The 14,112-nt window shown below is 49.9% G+C and overlaps 6 protein-coding genes across 6 annotated transcripts; 4 read left to right on the top strand and 2 right to left on the bottom strand.

Annotated features, from left to right (window-relative positions):
• Positions 1-661: 661 nt before the first annotated feature.
• On the top strand, positions 662-2,384 carry BDZ83DRAFT_581631 (carboxylesterase; the record flags this gene model as incomplete). Its single annotated transcript, XM_060505476.1, has 3 exons — positions 662-1,130; positions 1,190-1,779; positions 1,851-2,384. The coding sequence occupies 3 exons, from the start codon at positions 662-664 to the stop codon at positions 2,382-2,384; spliced, it is 1,593 nt and encodes a 530-aa protein (XP_060363106.1).
• Positions 2,385-2,619: 235 nt separating this feature from the next.
• On the bottom strand, positions 2,620-5,785 carry BDZ83DRAFT_720931 (MFS transporter; the record flags this gene model as incomplete). Its single annotated transcript, XM_060512325.1, has 9 exons — positions 2,620-2,907; positions 2,961-2,992; positions 3,068-3,278; positions 3,356-3,623; positions 3,710-3,882; positions 3,938-4,041; positions 4,098-4,302; positions 4,363-4,518; positions 5,756-5,785. The coding sequence occupies 9 exons, from the start codon at positions 5,783-5,785 to the stop codon at positions 2,620-2,622; spliced, it is 1,467 nt and encodes a 488-aa protein (XP_060363105.1).
• A 1,276-nt stretch (positions 5,786-7,061) lies between these two features.
• BDZ83DRAFT_720930 (Alpha/Beta hydrolase protein) lies at positions 7,062-7,883 on the bottom strand (the record flags this gene model as incomplete). Its single annotated transcript, XM_060512324.1, has 1 exon — positions 7,062-7,883. One exon carries the CDS (start codon positions 7,881-7,883, stop codon positions 7,062-7,064), a length of 822 nt encoding a protein of 273 aa, XP_060363104.1.
• A 2,399-nt stretch (positions 7,884-10,282) lies between these two features.
• Positions 10,283-10,898, top strand: BDZ83DRAFT_793874 (uncharacterized protein). The gene is made up of 2 exons (XM_060515792.1): positions 10,283-10,636; positions 10,695-10,898. Exons 1-2 carry the CDS (start codon positions 10,363-10,365, stop codon positions 10,826-10,828), a joined length of 408 nt encoding a protein of 135 aa, XP_060363103.1. The 5' UTR covers positions 10,283-10,362; the 3' UTR covers positions 10,829-10,898.
• Positions 10,899-11,745: 847 nt separating this feature from the next.
• On the top strand, positions 11,746-12,804 carry BDZ83DRAFT_753817 (uncharacterized protein; the record flags this gene model as incomplete). Its single annotated transcript, XM_060514401.1, has 1 exon — positions 11,746-12,804. One exon carries the CDS (start codon positions 11,746-11,748, stop codon positions 12,802-12,804), a length of 1,059 nt encoding a protein of 352 aa, XP_060363102.1.
• Positions 12,805-13,090: 286 nt separating this feature from the next.
• On the top strand, positions 13,091-13,577 carry BDZ83DRAFT_753816 (uncharacterized protein; the record flags this gene model as incomplete). Its single annotated transcript, XM_060514400.1, has 2 exons — positions 13,091-13,228; positions 13,293-13,577. 2 exons carry the CDS (start codon positions 13,091-13,093, stop codon positions 13,575-13,577), a joined length of 423 nt encoding a protein of 140 aa, XP_060363101.1.
• Positions 13,578-14,112: the final 535 nt, after the last annotated feature.

The following is a 14,112-nucleotide window of genomic DNA, read 5'->3' as shown; positions in this document are numbered from 1 at the left end:
GCCCGGCTTAAACTAAGATTGGATGAACTGATATCCATCAATTCAGTGTGAAGTAAATTTATCAACTGTGTTAGTATTGCATATTAGGCGACTTGAGAGATTTCTAGCGTAAGCCTTGCACTTTGTTGCTCAGGACTAAGTATTACATGGTCGATTATCCCTTCTGTGGTAATGGCGATGAAAGTTCAATCTAGATTGCATTTCGAATGTTGAACAATCTTCTCTTGGCACGTCTTTGCTGAAATTGATCTGCTGGATCTCCATGTATCTTCAACAATAGACTCACTCCGAGGCCCAGGACGGTGGCCAACTTCTCTCATGATCACTTTAGGCACCGAACCCTTGATCTTGGCCACTGCAACTTAGCCAATGACACCACAAGTTTGTGCTTTTTGGTGGGTAACACCGTTCGATACGATCGGCGCAATGAAGCTAGCCACGGGAATGGCTTCCGTGGTAAGATTAGCGGCGTGGACAAGCGGCATGGGGAAGCTGCATTAGCCTGCGGAGGACCGCCAGCGGCCGCCATCATCTATGGAAGATACAGGGGCAGAAAGCCTCAGTAAGCGAGACGTAGATCCGTCAGCAAAATGACAAGAAAACGATGATGCTTCGACTTGTCGTGCTCTTAGTTCACTTCTTCTTTTACCATTCCACAAAGATGCGTTCTCTGCTGGCGGTAACGAGCTTGGCCATCCTGGCATTCAGCGACAGCTATGCAACGGCATCGGCAACAGTCAGATGCAATGCCACAGACTTGCACACAGTGCCGACCTCGAATGGACCGATTACCGGCCACCCAGCGTCAAACAGCTCCGATATTCTTGAATTTCTCGGGGTTCCTTATGCGAAACCTCCAGTCGGCGACCTGCGGTTCGCTCCACCGCAGAGATTTAGAGGCAATGAGTCGTTTGAAGCATCTCATTTCGGCTTCGACTGCCCACTGTCGCCCTCTCGCCAAGTCGACTACCCGAACATGACAGCCCAAGCGCAGCGCATCATTGGATACTTCGCTTCTGCTGCAGGGACGCCTCAAAGCGAGGACTGCTTGACGTTGAACATCTGGACCAAGCCAACAGCCAAAGCTCTCACCGCTACCAAACCCGTCATTGTCTTCTTCTACGGTGGACGTAAGTAACCGAGATCTGTAATGCTTCGAGTCTTGCATCTCACTAAAGGGATCCCATAGGTTTTGCCATTGGCAACACCAACAGTCCTTTCTACAGTGGCAAGTACTTTGCGGATGCCCAAGATGTTGTCGTAGTTACAGTCAACTACCGCATCAACATCTTCGGGTTTCCGGGTGCCCCGGGCCAGCCCCAGAATCTCGGATTGAGAGACCAACGCGCGGCCGTTGAATGGGTCCGCGACAACATTGCCGGATTTGGGGGCGATCCGACAAAAATTACCATCGCGGGCCAGTCCTCCGGAGGTGTCGCAGTGGACTATTGGTCGTACGCCTACGTCAAGGACCCTATCGTTAATGGCTTCATCGCACCCTCTGGTAATGCCTTCAGCTTCCCGCTCAACAGCCCAAATGTGACTGTGCGAAACTGGAACACCGTGGTGGCGGCTGTGAATTGCACTAATACCACTAATGCTATGGCATGCATGCGAAGTCGGAAATGGGAGGATATCAAAGCTGCGGCCGCTGCCATCAGGCCGGCGTCTTCCAGCAGTGTTCTTCGGGGAATTCCACCGTTCTATCCTTCAGTAGACAACAAAACTGTTTTCCCGGATTATCTCTCCTTGACAATGTCAGGTAAATTTGCCAAGCTGGTGAGTACTTTCCTAGCATCTTGCATTTTGATCCGATCTCCCGAAGCCAGCGGCTAACGCTGAATCCAAAGCCGATCCTCTTTGGGAACAACAACAACGAAGATGGATATTACAGAATTCCGGCGTACGGCAACGGAGTCATCCCGACTCAGGCGCAAGTTGAATCGTTTCTGCTGGAATCCTTCACCTGCTCGAATTCCCATCAGGGTCGAGCTCGTTCAGATAACGATGTCCCGGCGTGGGTCTACCGTTACTTCGGAGATTGGGATAACACAAGACTCTTCCCGACAAGTGGCGCGTACCACGGCGTCGACTTGCACATGATCTTCGGCGCCTCAGGGGACGTGAGTGGAATTCCGCCGTCCGATCCGCAGAAGAAAACCACTGCACTTATGCAGAGCGCATGGGCGGCCTTCGCCAATGATCCGGCGGATGGCTTGAGTTCGGTCCTCGGGTGGCCGAAGTTTGATCCGAAGGAAGAGTCGCTGGTACTTCTGGCACATGATAATAATCCTGAGGCACAGTTTGTCAAGCCCAGCACGTACGACGCGCCGTGTTCTACAATTACCTTAGGAGCGTTGGGAACTGCGGCACCCTCTTTATGAGTTTTGATCACCAAATGTGTAACGTATTGAACCGTATTGGTAGCACTGGCCGTTCAGACAAGCATAGTATGGTTTGGCTGCAGTTGTGGTTCAAAATGATGAGACATTGAAATCATTCAACTTGCTACATCTCCTATTCGAGTGCCATCCTTAGTGGTTTCCACAGTAATGACTTCTGGCTTCCCATCTTTCCATGCATCTCCCTCCTGAAGTCTACCGTGGTATATCACTCTACTCAGTAGACGTAGAAGTTAGAGGCGTTGGGGTCAGCTTCTCTCTTCTTGCGGTTGGTGCGCATCAAAGCCCACTTCATTCCCCAGGCGCAGATGACAACTCCGATAGAGAACCCAATGCTAGCAAGCATGGCAGTCAAGAACCGAGGCTTGTCAGAGTCCGGCCAGAGATAGGGGGTGTAGATGCTAGCTGCGTTGCCGAGGGTATTGGCCATGGCGATGGCAACTGCTTTCTTTTCGTCGGTTTGACCAAGGACGGATGAGGTCCAGCCAAGAATCAAGTTGTTCACCTGTCGATCATTTAGTTCCATGCGCAGGATCAACTGGAGAAAAGTTGACTTACACCGTACGTCGCTCCAACAAACAGCATAATACCTATTGAACAGAATCAGCATCGAAATATGGAGCGAGGGTGGGAGGGACAAGAGTCCAAGGGCCCGGGCTTCTTACCAGTGTAGCGAACTCCCATGTTGAGAGACGAAACTCCCATGACAAAACCGATACAAACAATGAGCTTGCTAATAGTAATGTGCCATGTGCGCTCGTTGTACTTTCCGGATGACCAAGGAACCAGAACAGAGAAGAACGCGGAGAAGACGTAGGGCGGGCAGGTCAGCACAAGACTGATGGTGGTATTGTAACCCAGAGTCGAGACAACAGTCTGCATATCGAAAGTCAGTCTGAGGCTTCATGAAAAGCGACGAGCACTTTCAAGATAGTACTTTAGATGACACATACAGGCAAGAAGTTCTTGAATCCGTTCGCGGAGAGATGGAGGTTGTCCATGAGACAGAAGACCCACGTCCGCCAATCAGTGCAGGCCTCCCGAAGACCCGTCCAGACGCTGGTACCCTCGCGACGATCCGTGGTATCGTTGTAGATTCGGGTGTGTGCGAGCTGGCGCTCCTCCTCGGTCAACCAGCGGGTCTTGAGGGGGCTATCGGGCAAGAGGAAGAAGGCAAAAATTGCGACGAGAATGGAGACGGCTCCCTGAATAATGAAGAGCCTACATCAGGAGGGTTAGCTAAGTTCTCCCTCGAGATCACTTCGCTTGGTGCAGAAGAGGAAGGGATTGAACAAGGGGACACTTACCATTGCCACCCAGCGAGACCCCTTACACCTGACATTCCCGAAAAGATTGGAGCTGCAATGAGCCCAGAAAAAGCACTAGCTGCCATGTTGCCGGTGTAGAAGATAGCCATGCGGGTTGAGACCTCCTTTCTGGTGTAGAACATGCTAAGCATGTAGAGCGCACCAGGGTAGAACTGTCACTTGATGTTAGGTGATAGCTTCATATCGAGGATCGGAAGGATATCTTACAGGGGCTTCCGTGATACCGAGCAGGAAGCGGCAGCCCAGCATTGTTCCGAAGTCATGGCACTTGTACGTCAACAGACTAACAATGGACCAAGCCATCATGAAACCTTGAGTTTTCCTCAGCAAGTACTTCTCTCGCTCGCTATCTGAAGAGAAAACCTACCAGCCATGTAGTATGAGGGACGAACTCGGTTGAGGATCATGTTTGAAGGAACTTGTCCGCAAAGGTATCCGACGAAGAGGATGGAGACGCAGGTGTTGTACTGTGTGCCCTTGAGGCCTAGGTCCTTGTCCAACTTGTTAAGTTTGCCGTTGATCATCGCATTCCTGTCGAGAAAGTTGAGGAAGTACATCAACCACAGAATGGGCTGTTGATCTTCCGTTAGACTTGTGCCGTTTGAGAGGAAGGTGTAATGTTTGTGGCATACCAGAATGTACCAGTCAATCTTTTTCACCAAGGCAATCTCTTTCGGGTCTGTCTTTGTGTGGGCCCCGAACTCGTCTACCTTCTCGATCACGGGCTGCTTCATGAGAGCAGGGTCGTCGGTAGTCAAGACATGCTCCATCTGGTTGACGGCCACTTTCTCCTGTGGAGAGACAGGCCTCTCACCATGTGCGTTGTGCGCCATTGCTGTCTAGTGTGTTGAAAGCGTAAACGTACTCGGAGAGGAAAGAGAAAAGTTGCTGAAGAAGCAGTGCGGAGTAGTCGGGGAAAGAACTTGAGGTTGGACAGATGTCCAGCCGGTGATCCTGCTTCAAGGTCTGGATGTGAAGGCTGGCAGTCCTCTGAGTCCACGAGTTGAAGATGCAACGCTGAATTAAGGTCCAAGGAAGCTCAGATATATACTCACAAACCCCGGCCTTTAATTACTACCCTCGTTCGGCCGGCCAGACGTTCGCAGCCATCGCCTCGGGTCAACAAGCGCGGAGCCAGATGAGCATAATCGGTGGAGAAACCACTTGCGTCCCCCATGGGGTAAATGGGGTACGACGGCTTTTCCGCGAAGTGCGAAGTGCGGAGTGCGGGGAAAGGCAAGCAGACCAGGACTTTTCAAGAGTTGTTCACATCCTGAACCAGGGCTCGCATATTTAGTCTGGAGGCGCCCCTTTCAAGTCTCGGCGGACGGGGGCTAAAGTTGATTAGCACCTTGGCCTGCCTCTCAGGTTTCTGGGCTCCCGTAGAGCCAAGGTCAGAAGCCAATTCGTTATTATGGCCCTCGGAGCCTCTCTCTTCTTCACGCCCGTGTGGTTCTCCCTAGATCCTGAATCATTGTACGCATAAGTCGTTCAACGCTGCCAGAGGACTGTTTCTCTCATGTACCATAAAGCCGAAAACCTTCAAGGCTTGTCTCCCAGTCACCACAATCATCAGGGTAATTATGAGTGAAGGTCGGTTCTCACCATGACCTGCGCGCGATAACGCGCCCGCCATCGTGGTCCCCTGTCCGTCCCTGCCACCCAACTCGCAAAAGCTTGGCGTCGATGGCGTCGAGACACATGTTCTCCATAGCACCCCCATGCGCCTCTGCCAACATGCCAAGGTCATCACGGAAAAGCCATGGACGGAAAAGTCACAAGAAGCACGGAAATGCTTCGCAAACGTCAAATTCGTCGTATGAGAATGTTGGTTGTCAACTACCAGCTTCACGACGCTGGCCAGGCAATCAGCAGATGAGGTTTATCCCAATGTTTTTGGTTCCATCGGAAAACCCCACAACGCCGCTGCAGTCGGGATCCGTGAACGAATGGGAACTCACCCATCCGTGGCCCTGACCATGGTGTTCATCCAGAGTCTCAGTCATCTGAGTCCTCGTAGCTCGCCATGCGCTCGGAATATCTTGGAGTTGCCATGCAGACTGCTGTCCGATGGGCGTTGGCCCCTCAAGCTCCTGCACTCAACAGAGTGATACAGAGTGAGTGCTGAAGTGACAATAGCCGCCCCAGCACACTGCAGCTCTCGTGTTTTCTAACATCCGTGTTCGTTTCCGCACCATTCCGGATCTCTCAGCCTGAAAACATTTGATGCTTTAGGTATCGACCCCCCATTCATGCCATTGGGAGCGGTCTTGCATGGACAATGTTCCAGGGTATATCGTGTGACCCCTGTTCACCAACCATTGAGACGAGGTTACAGCGGGAAGAGACCCAGCTTGCCACCCCGCATGATCACAGATCCGCGAGAGCTCTGCATTTCTGTAGCAGATGCTTTTTGTTTAACAGGATTTTATTACATATTTTGCAATGGCCTCAAAAGAAGTTGACGAGCATGTGCAGGTACCAAGTACCTCAGGGCATTAATGTCAGCAAAGGTTGGGTTGTGATCATCCGAAAAAAAGCATCCAGAGATTGCAGGCAGGAAGAGCCATACTCAAACAAATTTACCACTACACTCGGCAGACTTCTAGAACGTATCCATAAGAGGAAGAAAAGCAGTTAGCACTCGCCTGATTTCGATGTCCATCTGGCTAGCTTGAGGTAGCCCCGATGCCAGACTCGTACAGCTGTGGGATTGGCGCCCGCTGAGTTCAAGACATTCCACCAAGTCAATTTTTGGCTGCCTTGGGTTGTTCGTTCGTTAAGTACACTCAACTCACAAGAGACATGCCAATCCCGAGCATTTGGGACCGCTAATGCGCCGATTTGGCCTTGCCGCCGAGCCACACTACTTCATCCGGTGACGGCGGAGAGATCTTTCAAGCCGTTGGTGGCTTCGGAAAAGCACATCACAAGTCTAGTCACTGTAAGTAAGAGTTGCCACCTCCTGATCCTTCCAAATTTGCCGCAAGCACTCAAAAATATTGGACTCATTCGCATCCAACTTGAAAAGAATTTGGGCAATATTAAAGCCTGATAAAAGTAGACATTAGGATGAAATCTTGCTTATATGACGGGGCATGAGGTTTGCCAACCTCCAGCTTGTTTACCGAGGTACATGGCATGGAGTGACCCAATCTCTGCCCATGAGCCTAAGAAAACCTTGAAGCTTTGCGACGACGCCCAGCCTCGAATAGTTACGTTTACACATTGACGCTTGGGGTTCTTTCACCGACAAACACAAGGAAAAACGAAGAGTCTTCTTTGTTTCTAGCGAAAAGTTCTTCTGAATGTTGCTTATCTCCAAAAGATCTCACCCAGACAAATTGTCAAGGACCCGTAACCAAGACCGAATTTCTTGGTTAACCCTATCAGGCTGCTCTCGGAATACCCAATGGCCGGCACCTGGAAATGTGACGAGACGGACTGTATTCACAAAAAACTTTGGAATTCCATCCAAAAACTTCGTCGAAAAGTAGGTGTCCGCAAAGCCCCAGATGATGAGCGCGGGCACCTGGTATATCATCCCAGAAGTGTCTACATGCTGGCCGTATGGTGGACCCGGATAGTTGTATCTGTAGTAGGCGTACATGCCTTCCATTGGTGACTCGGAGAGATAATCATGCATCTCGCGACGCTGCTCGTCATCTTTGATACCCTCAAGCGCGGCGCCTAAGTTCTTGTCGTCCCCTTTCTGGTACTGAATGTGACGGATAGTATAGGCAGACTGGGCTTGTTGCTCTTTATCGAATTGAATGAGCTCGTGAAAGCGAGGGAGGATGGGCGAGTTCATGATGATGAGCCCGGAGACACGCTCGGGATGGTGAAGGGCCAGTAATTGGATAGCGGCGCCGCCGAAGTCGTGGCCGCCGACAATTGCCTGAGCGGCATTGAAATGGTCGAGGATGGCCAAAATGTCTCCAACCACAGTTTGCAAAGAGTAGGCGTCTTGATCGACGGTGGGAATGTCGCTAGGCGGGTAGCCGCGAAGGGTGGGGCACACGATTGTATGTGTCTTTGAGAATTCGGCCACCTGATGGGTCCAAGTCCTCGAGTTGTCGGGAAAGCCGTGGAGAAGCACCATCAGGGGGCCTTGACCAGTCACGTAGAAGTGTATTCGTACGCCTGCATTCATAATGAAGTCCGATCGTGTTGATCTTGAGGCCGCCGAGACCGACATCTTTGCTGACCCTGGCTAATCGTCTGATGATGGGTTGCAGCTTAGGGGCAGCAGATGATACGATAAAGATAAAGCAACAATGACTTCAAAAGCTCAGGAAGGAGTTGTCGATTGCTATACTACAAGTTGAAGCTTAACACTAGGGAATTAAGTAGTTGAGCGAATTCAGTGGTCGACGTTCGCTGACTATTGAGTCTCGGGAAAATTACGTGATCTCGGACAGTGAAACCATAGGTAATCTTCGTAAGCATTGCTCGGCGCACAACGCCGCCGATCTGTAATCCTGAATATTTTCTTGCCTTGGTGACCAATCCCAGGTTCAAGTGAAAACTTTGCTCGAGAATGCCTGAGGATTTCGTCAAATGTCTACATATTTGTTAGAAAATAGGTTTCGTCGACTGACTCGGCTCGTTTCATCGTCCTATCATATGCACCGTGTATCTTCCCTTTGCTTCTCCAAAGACTTTGATGCTTATCGGTACTGCTTACTTTCTCACCAAACACTGATGCTCGATGATTGGTCTAACTGTTTAGCTTGTTCGACCCTGCCAAGACGGCCCGTATGACTGACGATGCAGACTTACGCAGGGAGCCTTTGTCCTTGCTGGTGACCGAGCAAGATCTCCTTTGGACATTGGAAGACAATCTTATACGCAGGAGCATAGTGAGTGCCATGGGGCACTATCAACGGCCTCATGCGAACGTTCGTCGGCCTTGCCATCGCACGCGACCTTGCCGGAGTGGAGGGTGCATGGGCTGGTGCTTTCGGCTGCGTTTGGAAGTCGGGAAGTTGGTCTCTTTAATCCCAGTGAGAAGCCTACTGATATTACCTTTTGACAAGCCCCTGCGGTAGTCTGGGATGAGCCTTACAAGTACTCAATTCTCATTACCTCAATAAGCTGACGGCCTTCGTGTTATGGGAGCAACTTTGCCAAATACCTGATCTTGCTATTCAATATTTGGAAGGTGCCGTCGTTCGTGAGACTAATCACTGCGTTGCTTCTCTCCTTCATGCCACTCGGAGTTTTGTTGTGGTACAGGTTCGTGTGGCTGCTCGCCGTTCGGAACTGGACACCCCTCTTGTCATCAGCTGCCCTCATACCGTTCACAATTCTAGGCGCCCTGACGGAATTTCTTCCAGCTTGGCTGAAATCTAGCGAATACTAGCTTGGGACATCTTGGCTATCGACACGTTATGCGTAATTGTCTGAACAAGACTGGCGATGGGGTCAGGAACGCAGTTCTACTGGCCTCAGCTACCCCTTCGCAATAATCTTCATGACATCTTGCCCACTTCATCTTACTCACTGACTTGATATTCTTTTGGGTAGAGCTGATGAGAACAACAGCCGGCAACAGAGCCGGAGCAGAAACTAACATTCTGTTGATACTCTTTCTGGGCGGAAAATTACTTCTGGATTCTCATGAATTCCGTCTTTCTCGACACACGCTTCAGTCCATAGCCAGTTGAGGGGGCAGATCATGACTGAACATTTGCGTGTCTTCTTTCTCTGCATTTCCAGTCAGAGTTAAAGCAAGTCTCCGAACATTCGTGATCTTTACTATATCATGCAATGAAACCACATAAGCTATGTTCCTGGTGTGGCGGAAAACAATGCCATTCGTCACTAGACAGCGGTTGGCCACCCAGGATTGGAACCTCGTATTGAGGCTGATGGCGCTCCTATCCCATCGGGTGCTGAATGGCGTCAGTACATTACTACTGGGGGTAGTACCGGGTTCCGTATTGTTTCTCTATTTTCTGTGTTAATTATCTGAGATCTTACTGATGCATATAATAAAAAGAAAATCAGAACGGAGTTAGTATTGGAGGAAACTGGGTACCAATTATCAACGTCATTCAGCACCCGATGGGATCTCGAATCCTCGAACCTACTAACCCAACTGCGTAGTGCCTCACATAATACACGCAGCACTAAAGTCCCACTGAGATGTTCTTGATTTCAGGACGGCCAATACAGTGCTTTGAGACCATCGATTCCGTTTGTCACGAGTAGCACCTCGCCGATTGGCACCAGACAAGGTATAAAGTATGCAGCATGTGTTTGTCATAGCTTTTGATGCATACAATTTTGCCATTTTCAGGTTTGATGTTACACTGAGGCGCACATTGCTGCAATACAGAGGCGATTGGCCAAGCTATTGATGCAGGCGTTGTGTGGCCTCGCCTAGGAATACGAATCGATCCATCGGCTGAAAAAGCAACGTGTAACATCGTATCATTATTGATAGGTTCTGAGGAACCATTCACGCTGACTAGGTGTTCTGAGGTATAAAAACCGTCTCTTTCCCGATTCGCGAAGTTATCACTTTAGGCCCAATGGGAGCTCATTGAAATCGTCTTGCTGATTGCAATTGCAAGAATCCGCATTCAAGTGATACATCTATTGAAATCCATTTACCGTCCTTGAAAATGATCTCTTTCAAAAATCTATTCCTGTTGGTTCCCGTCATTCCTCAGCTTGTAGTTGCGACGTCATGCGACTACGGATCCTGGTACATCGAAATCAACCTTGCAGCAGGCGCTCAAGGCAACCGACGCGGAGATCTCTATGCTGCGCATTCCAAGACTCCAGACGTGATCAGCCACTCAGTATGGATCTATGACCCCCAGACGCAGTTAACTACCTATACCGCGGAAGATGCGACCTTAAACAACACCCGTATTTCGGTTCTTGGCCTGCAGGGTACGTCTATTATACCAAGAGGTGGCACGAGATGGATTGAAGCTAATGGTCATCACAGATTTTGAGATAGAGCAGACTGTCCTTGAGACCCCCTTGAAGGGATCTGGGCTTATCGACATGTACTTCAGCCCGGCTGCAAACGGCCGCGGCGGCAAGGGCAACACGACGATTATTTCGGAGTTGAACGATTGAATCGGTGTAGCGGCACCGCAATTTCAGATCGGCCCCATGGAACTTAGACCTTTTTCATGTCGGCTCGCGCAAAGTCGTGGCAAGGCTATGCGTGTCAAATTCTGAATTGGTCTTTTTGGAGAGCAACATATCCTTGACGCTACATGATGTGTACATATAAGACAAGAACTTCCTCAAATTCCGCAAAGCCTGCACTTAGGGAACAGACAAACTAAGTTCAAAGATTACTGATCTTTTGTGGAAAACCTTTCTGCTGTACTCAATTTACACTCACGCCCTACAATTGGTAGGGCGTGGCGCAGAAATTGCCTCGGTGGCAGTCCGAAATTGAGTGAATAGTAATCAGACCCCTCAACACACCCTCGGCAGTGAGATGAATGACGCTTCCCACACAAAGTCCCAATCCACGCGTGCTGTTCGTACAACAGAATATTTTGGAGAGTGGACCACGAAGGGTCCCCAAAAGAACGTCGATGGAGCACATATGTCACTGTCCGCGATCCTGAACAGTGCAGCATCCTCCTCGTACTTGGCTGGATCTCGACACCAGACACCGGATCATTCCAACTTGTCATTCTTGGGAGCACCGGGAATAAAATTTCGAATCATTATGGGCAATCAGAGAGCCAAAGTAGTTTCGAAAAGACGTGGGCGGAAATCGCCAACGTCTGACGATGCCAACGACGATGACATGCGCAGGGTCAGTAAAGCCACCGCCTGGTTTCTGCTCGTAAATATCTACATTTACTGTCGCACCTCTCCATTACATCTCAACCATACTGGACCTGACGACTGACGAGTCCAAGATCCGGAGAGAAAGGAACCGCGAGGCACAACAAGTATTTCGGAAACGGCGACAAGCTGCAGATGTAGCACAGAAGCAGCGAATCGAGAGGTTGGAGAATGTTGTAGAGAACATGACGCTCCTCTTCATTGACCTATTTGACGAGGTCATCGGGAACAAGGGTGTTCTGAAACAGCAGGAGGATCTTCTTGCCCTCTTTCAAGACTCAGCGATACAATTGAAGACAATGGTGCAGCCCATCACTGATAGCGAGGATGACAACGACGATGGGAACCCAATCTCTGGGGCCACGCGGTTTACGAATATCCACGAAAGACCTTCTTGTTTTACTTCGACCTCGTCGACTCATCAAAGTCCTTTGGGGCAGAACGGAGGCGCGGCCGACCGCTTGAGTCTTGCCAAAGGCAATAGCGGCGGCGAAGTCGATGGTTCACCTGCGGATGCCATGCCAGCACCAGCTAATGTAGGACATATTGAGGCTCTGGACATGCCACATTTACCGACCACGAAGTCGAATCCTCCTTCTCAGGCATTTTGCCTTCAACTACTAGAGGCGACTCTATCTCAAGCATGCTTGATACTAGCCGGCTGTCTACCCGTATCACCGGGCGACTTTCAGAGCATATTTGGCGTGACATTGCAGTACCGTACAAGAGATGAACAGCTAAGCCAAATACGCTACCTACTCGGCTCGGATACAGAAAAGCGCCTGGCAGCAGGGATGCCTCCATGGAATTCTGTGAGGGACTGGCAGGGCCAACATAGTCTGCAGCTGGGATTCGGCCTCATCGCAGACTATGAGGCTGATGTGGTACATGGCAAAAGCCTCCCACCAGGGTTTATAACAGCACTTGAAGTTCAGAGACAATTGCAAAACCTCGGTGCACGAAAGCTGTCCAGTAACACCCTCGAAGTCAACATCACTTCGGCCGTGGAGGATCCTGATATGGCTGCACGTGTTCTCGCGCCGACGCTTCGTGCACCCACTCTTCAGGCCTCCGATTTTGGCCTCGCCAAAGCTTTGACTCTTCAGCTCAACATGTCACTGCTTATTACAAATCTTACAAGTTCGGCGAAATGCTTTATGACTGGACCGGCTTACTCTCAGCTGGGCTTTTTCAAGGCGGTGGAGGCATCCTTGATATCTGTCACTGACGCTTCAGCCGGGTAAGCGATGGTGGATCATCGGCGAGCTTGAAGTATTCGTCCACGATCGCTCCTATATGTGTCCCATACCACTTTTCATATCAAGTTGGGAAATTTACTTGACATTAAGCAGTAGCAGGGAATCCTGTACATGGTGAAGGGCACATGCAGGCGGGCTTTAGAGGACAGATTCAGAATAAGTGAAAGCCGATTCGACGTCTACACCTATCTCAACAATTAAACTGATTCCAGCCTATTATACCAATCTCTTTCTCTTCTTTCACTCCGATAGATTCAAGATGAATGACATCATGCCAGCTACCAAGAAGCTCGCGACGAGAGCGGCCGTAGAAGACTACGTCGCAGGCTTTAGTGCTGACGATTTCGCTCGTTTCAGTGGCTATTATGCCAAGAATGCGATTGAAAGTATTTCTGATATCGTCGCACATGTACAGCAAACGAGCTTCTTGCTATGTTTCATGTTCACTGACATTTGCCGCGCTTTTGTCTCAGCTCAACATTCCTGCGCTCGAGGACAAGTCTTTGACTGGATATATTGCTTGGCTCAAGACTATGCATACTATGGTCTCGGAGGAGCTTGTTCCTCAAAATATCACTTTCGAACAATCAGGAAGGCAGGTCAACGTGGATTATCACGTCCAACTCAGAGGGCTGGGGGATTTTAGCACGGAAAATTTCAACGGACGACTCGGTCCGGTTTCTAGAGGCACTGGCCCTCTAGCGCAGATGTCGTTGACCTATCAGCTCAACTCCGATGGCCATCTCATAGGAATTTAAGTCAGCAATTTTGCGCTGCTTGAACAGGCCCAGTAGAGACATGCTTAAGCATAGAAGAAATTCAATATACCGAGCTCCTGAGCACCTTCTTTGTCTCCTTGAGCATCCCCAGTGGCGTATGTATGATTAATTGCTATGAACAGCCCGTCCAATACTATGTGTCTCTCCTCCCTTCCCTTTTCTTGCTAAACAGATGTGAAGAAAAGAAGGGAGGAGAGATGGTTAGTGTCGGACAGGCTATTCAAAAGAAAGCTGCAGGATCTTTCTCGACACAAGAAAAACATCCAACTGTTGTTGCCTGTTCCCTAGTCTGACATGCTTATGTATGTTGATAAGAAGACGCGAGGAATGACCTGCGAAGCCGTTACTGGGGGCCGCTCTTAGAATTGCGTGCTTATGGTAGCCCCGACCCTATGTAACTGCCACCAACTCAATCCCAGTAACTTCGTCGCAGATTTGCGTTTTAAAGGGCGAACAGATGGCCTAACTCCGTGGTTTTCCCAAGGACGAGTTCCATCGCCAGCCCTGTTATATG

Source organism: Colletotrichum acutatum (assembly GCF_030867785.1).
Source record: "Colletotrichum acutatum strain CBS 112980 chromosome Unknown BDZ83scaffold_70, whole genome shotgun sequence".
NCBI classification, from domain to species: Eukaryota; Fungi; Ascomycota; class Sordariomycetes; order Glomerellales; family Glomerellaceae; genus Colletotrichum; species Colletotrichum acutatum.
Note: the sequence above shows the minus strand (reverse complement) of the source record. Positions and strands in the feature narration are given on the sequence as shown.

Coding starts and splice junctions, on each gene's coding strand:
- BDZ83DRAFT_793874 (XM_060515792.1), top strand. CDS start 10,363: ATGATCTCTTTCAAAAATCTATTCCTGTTGGTTCCCGTCATTCCTCAG. Junction 10,637..10,694: donor TTCGGTTCTTGGCCTGCAGG/GTACGTCTATTA, acceptor TGGTCATCACAG/ATTTTGAGATAGAGCAGACT.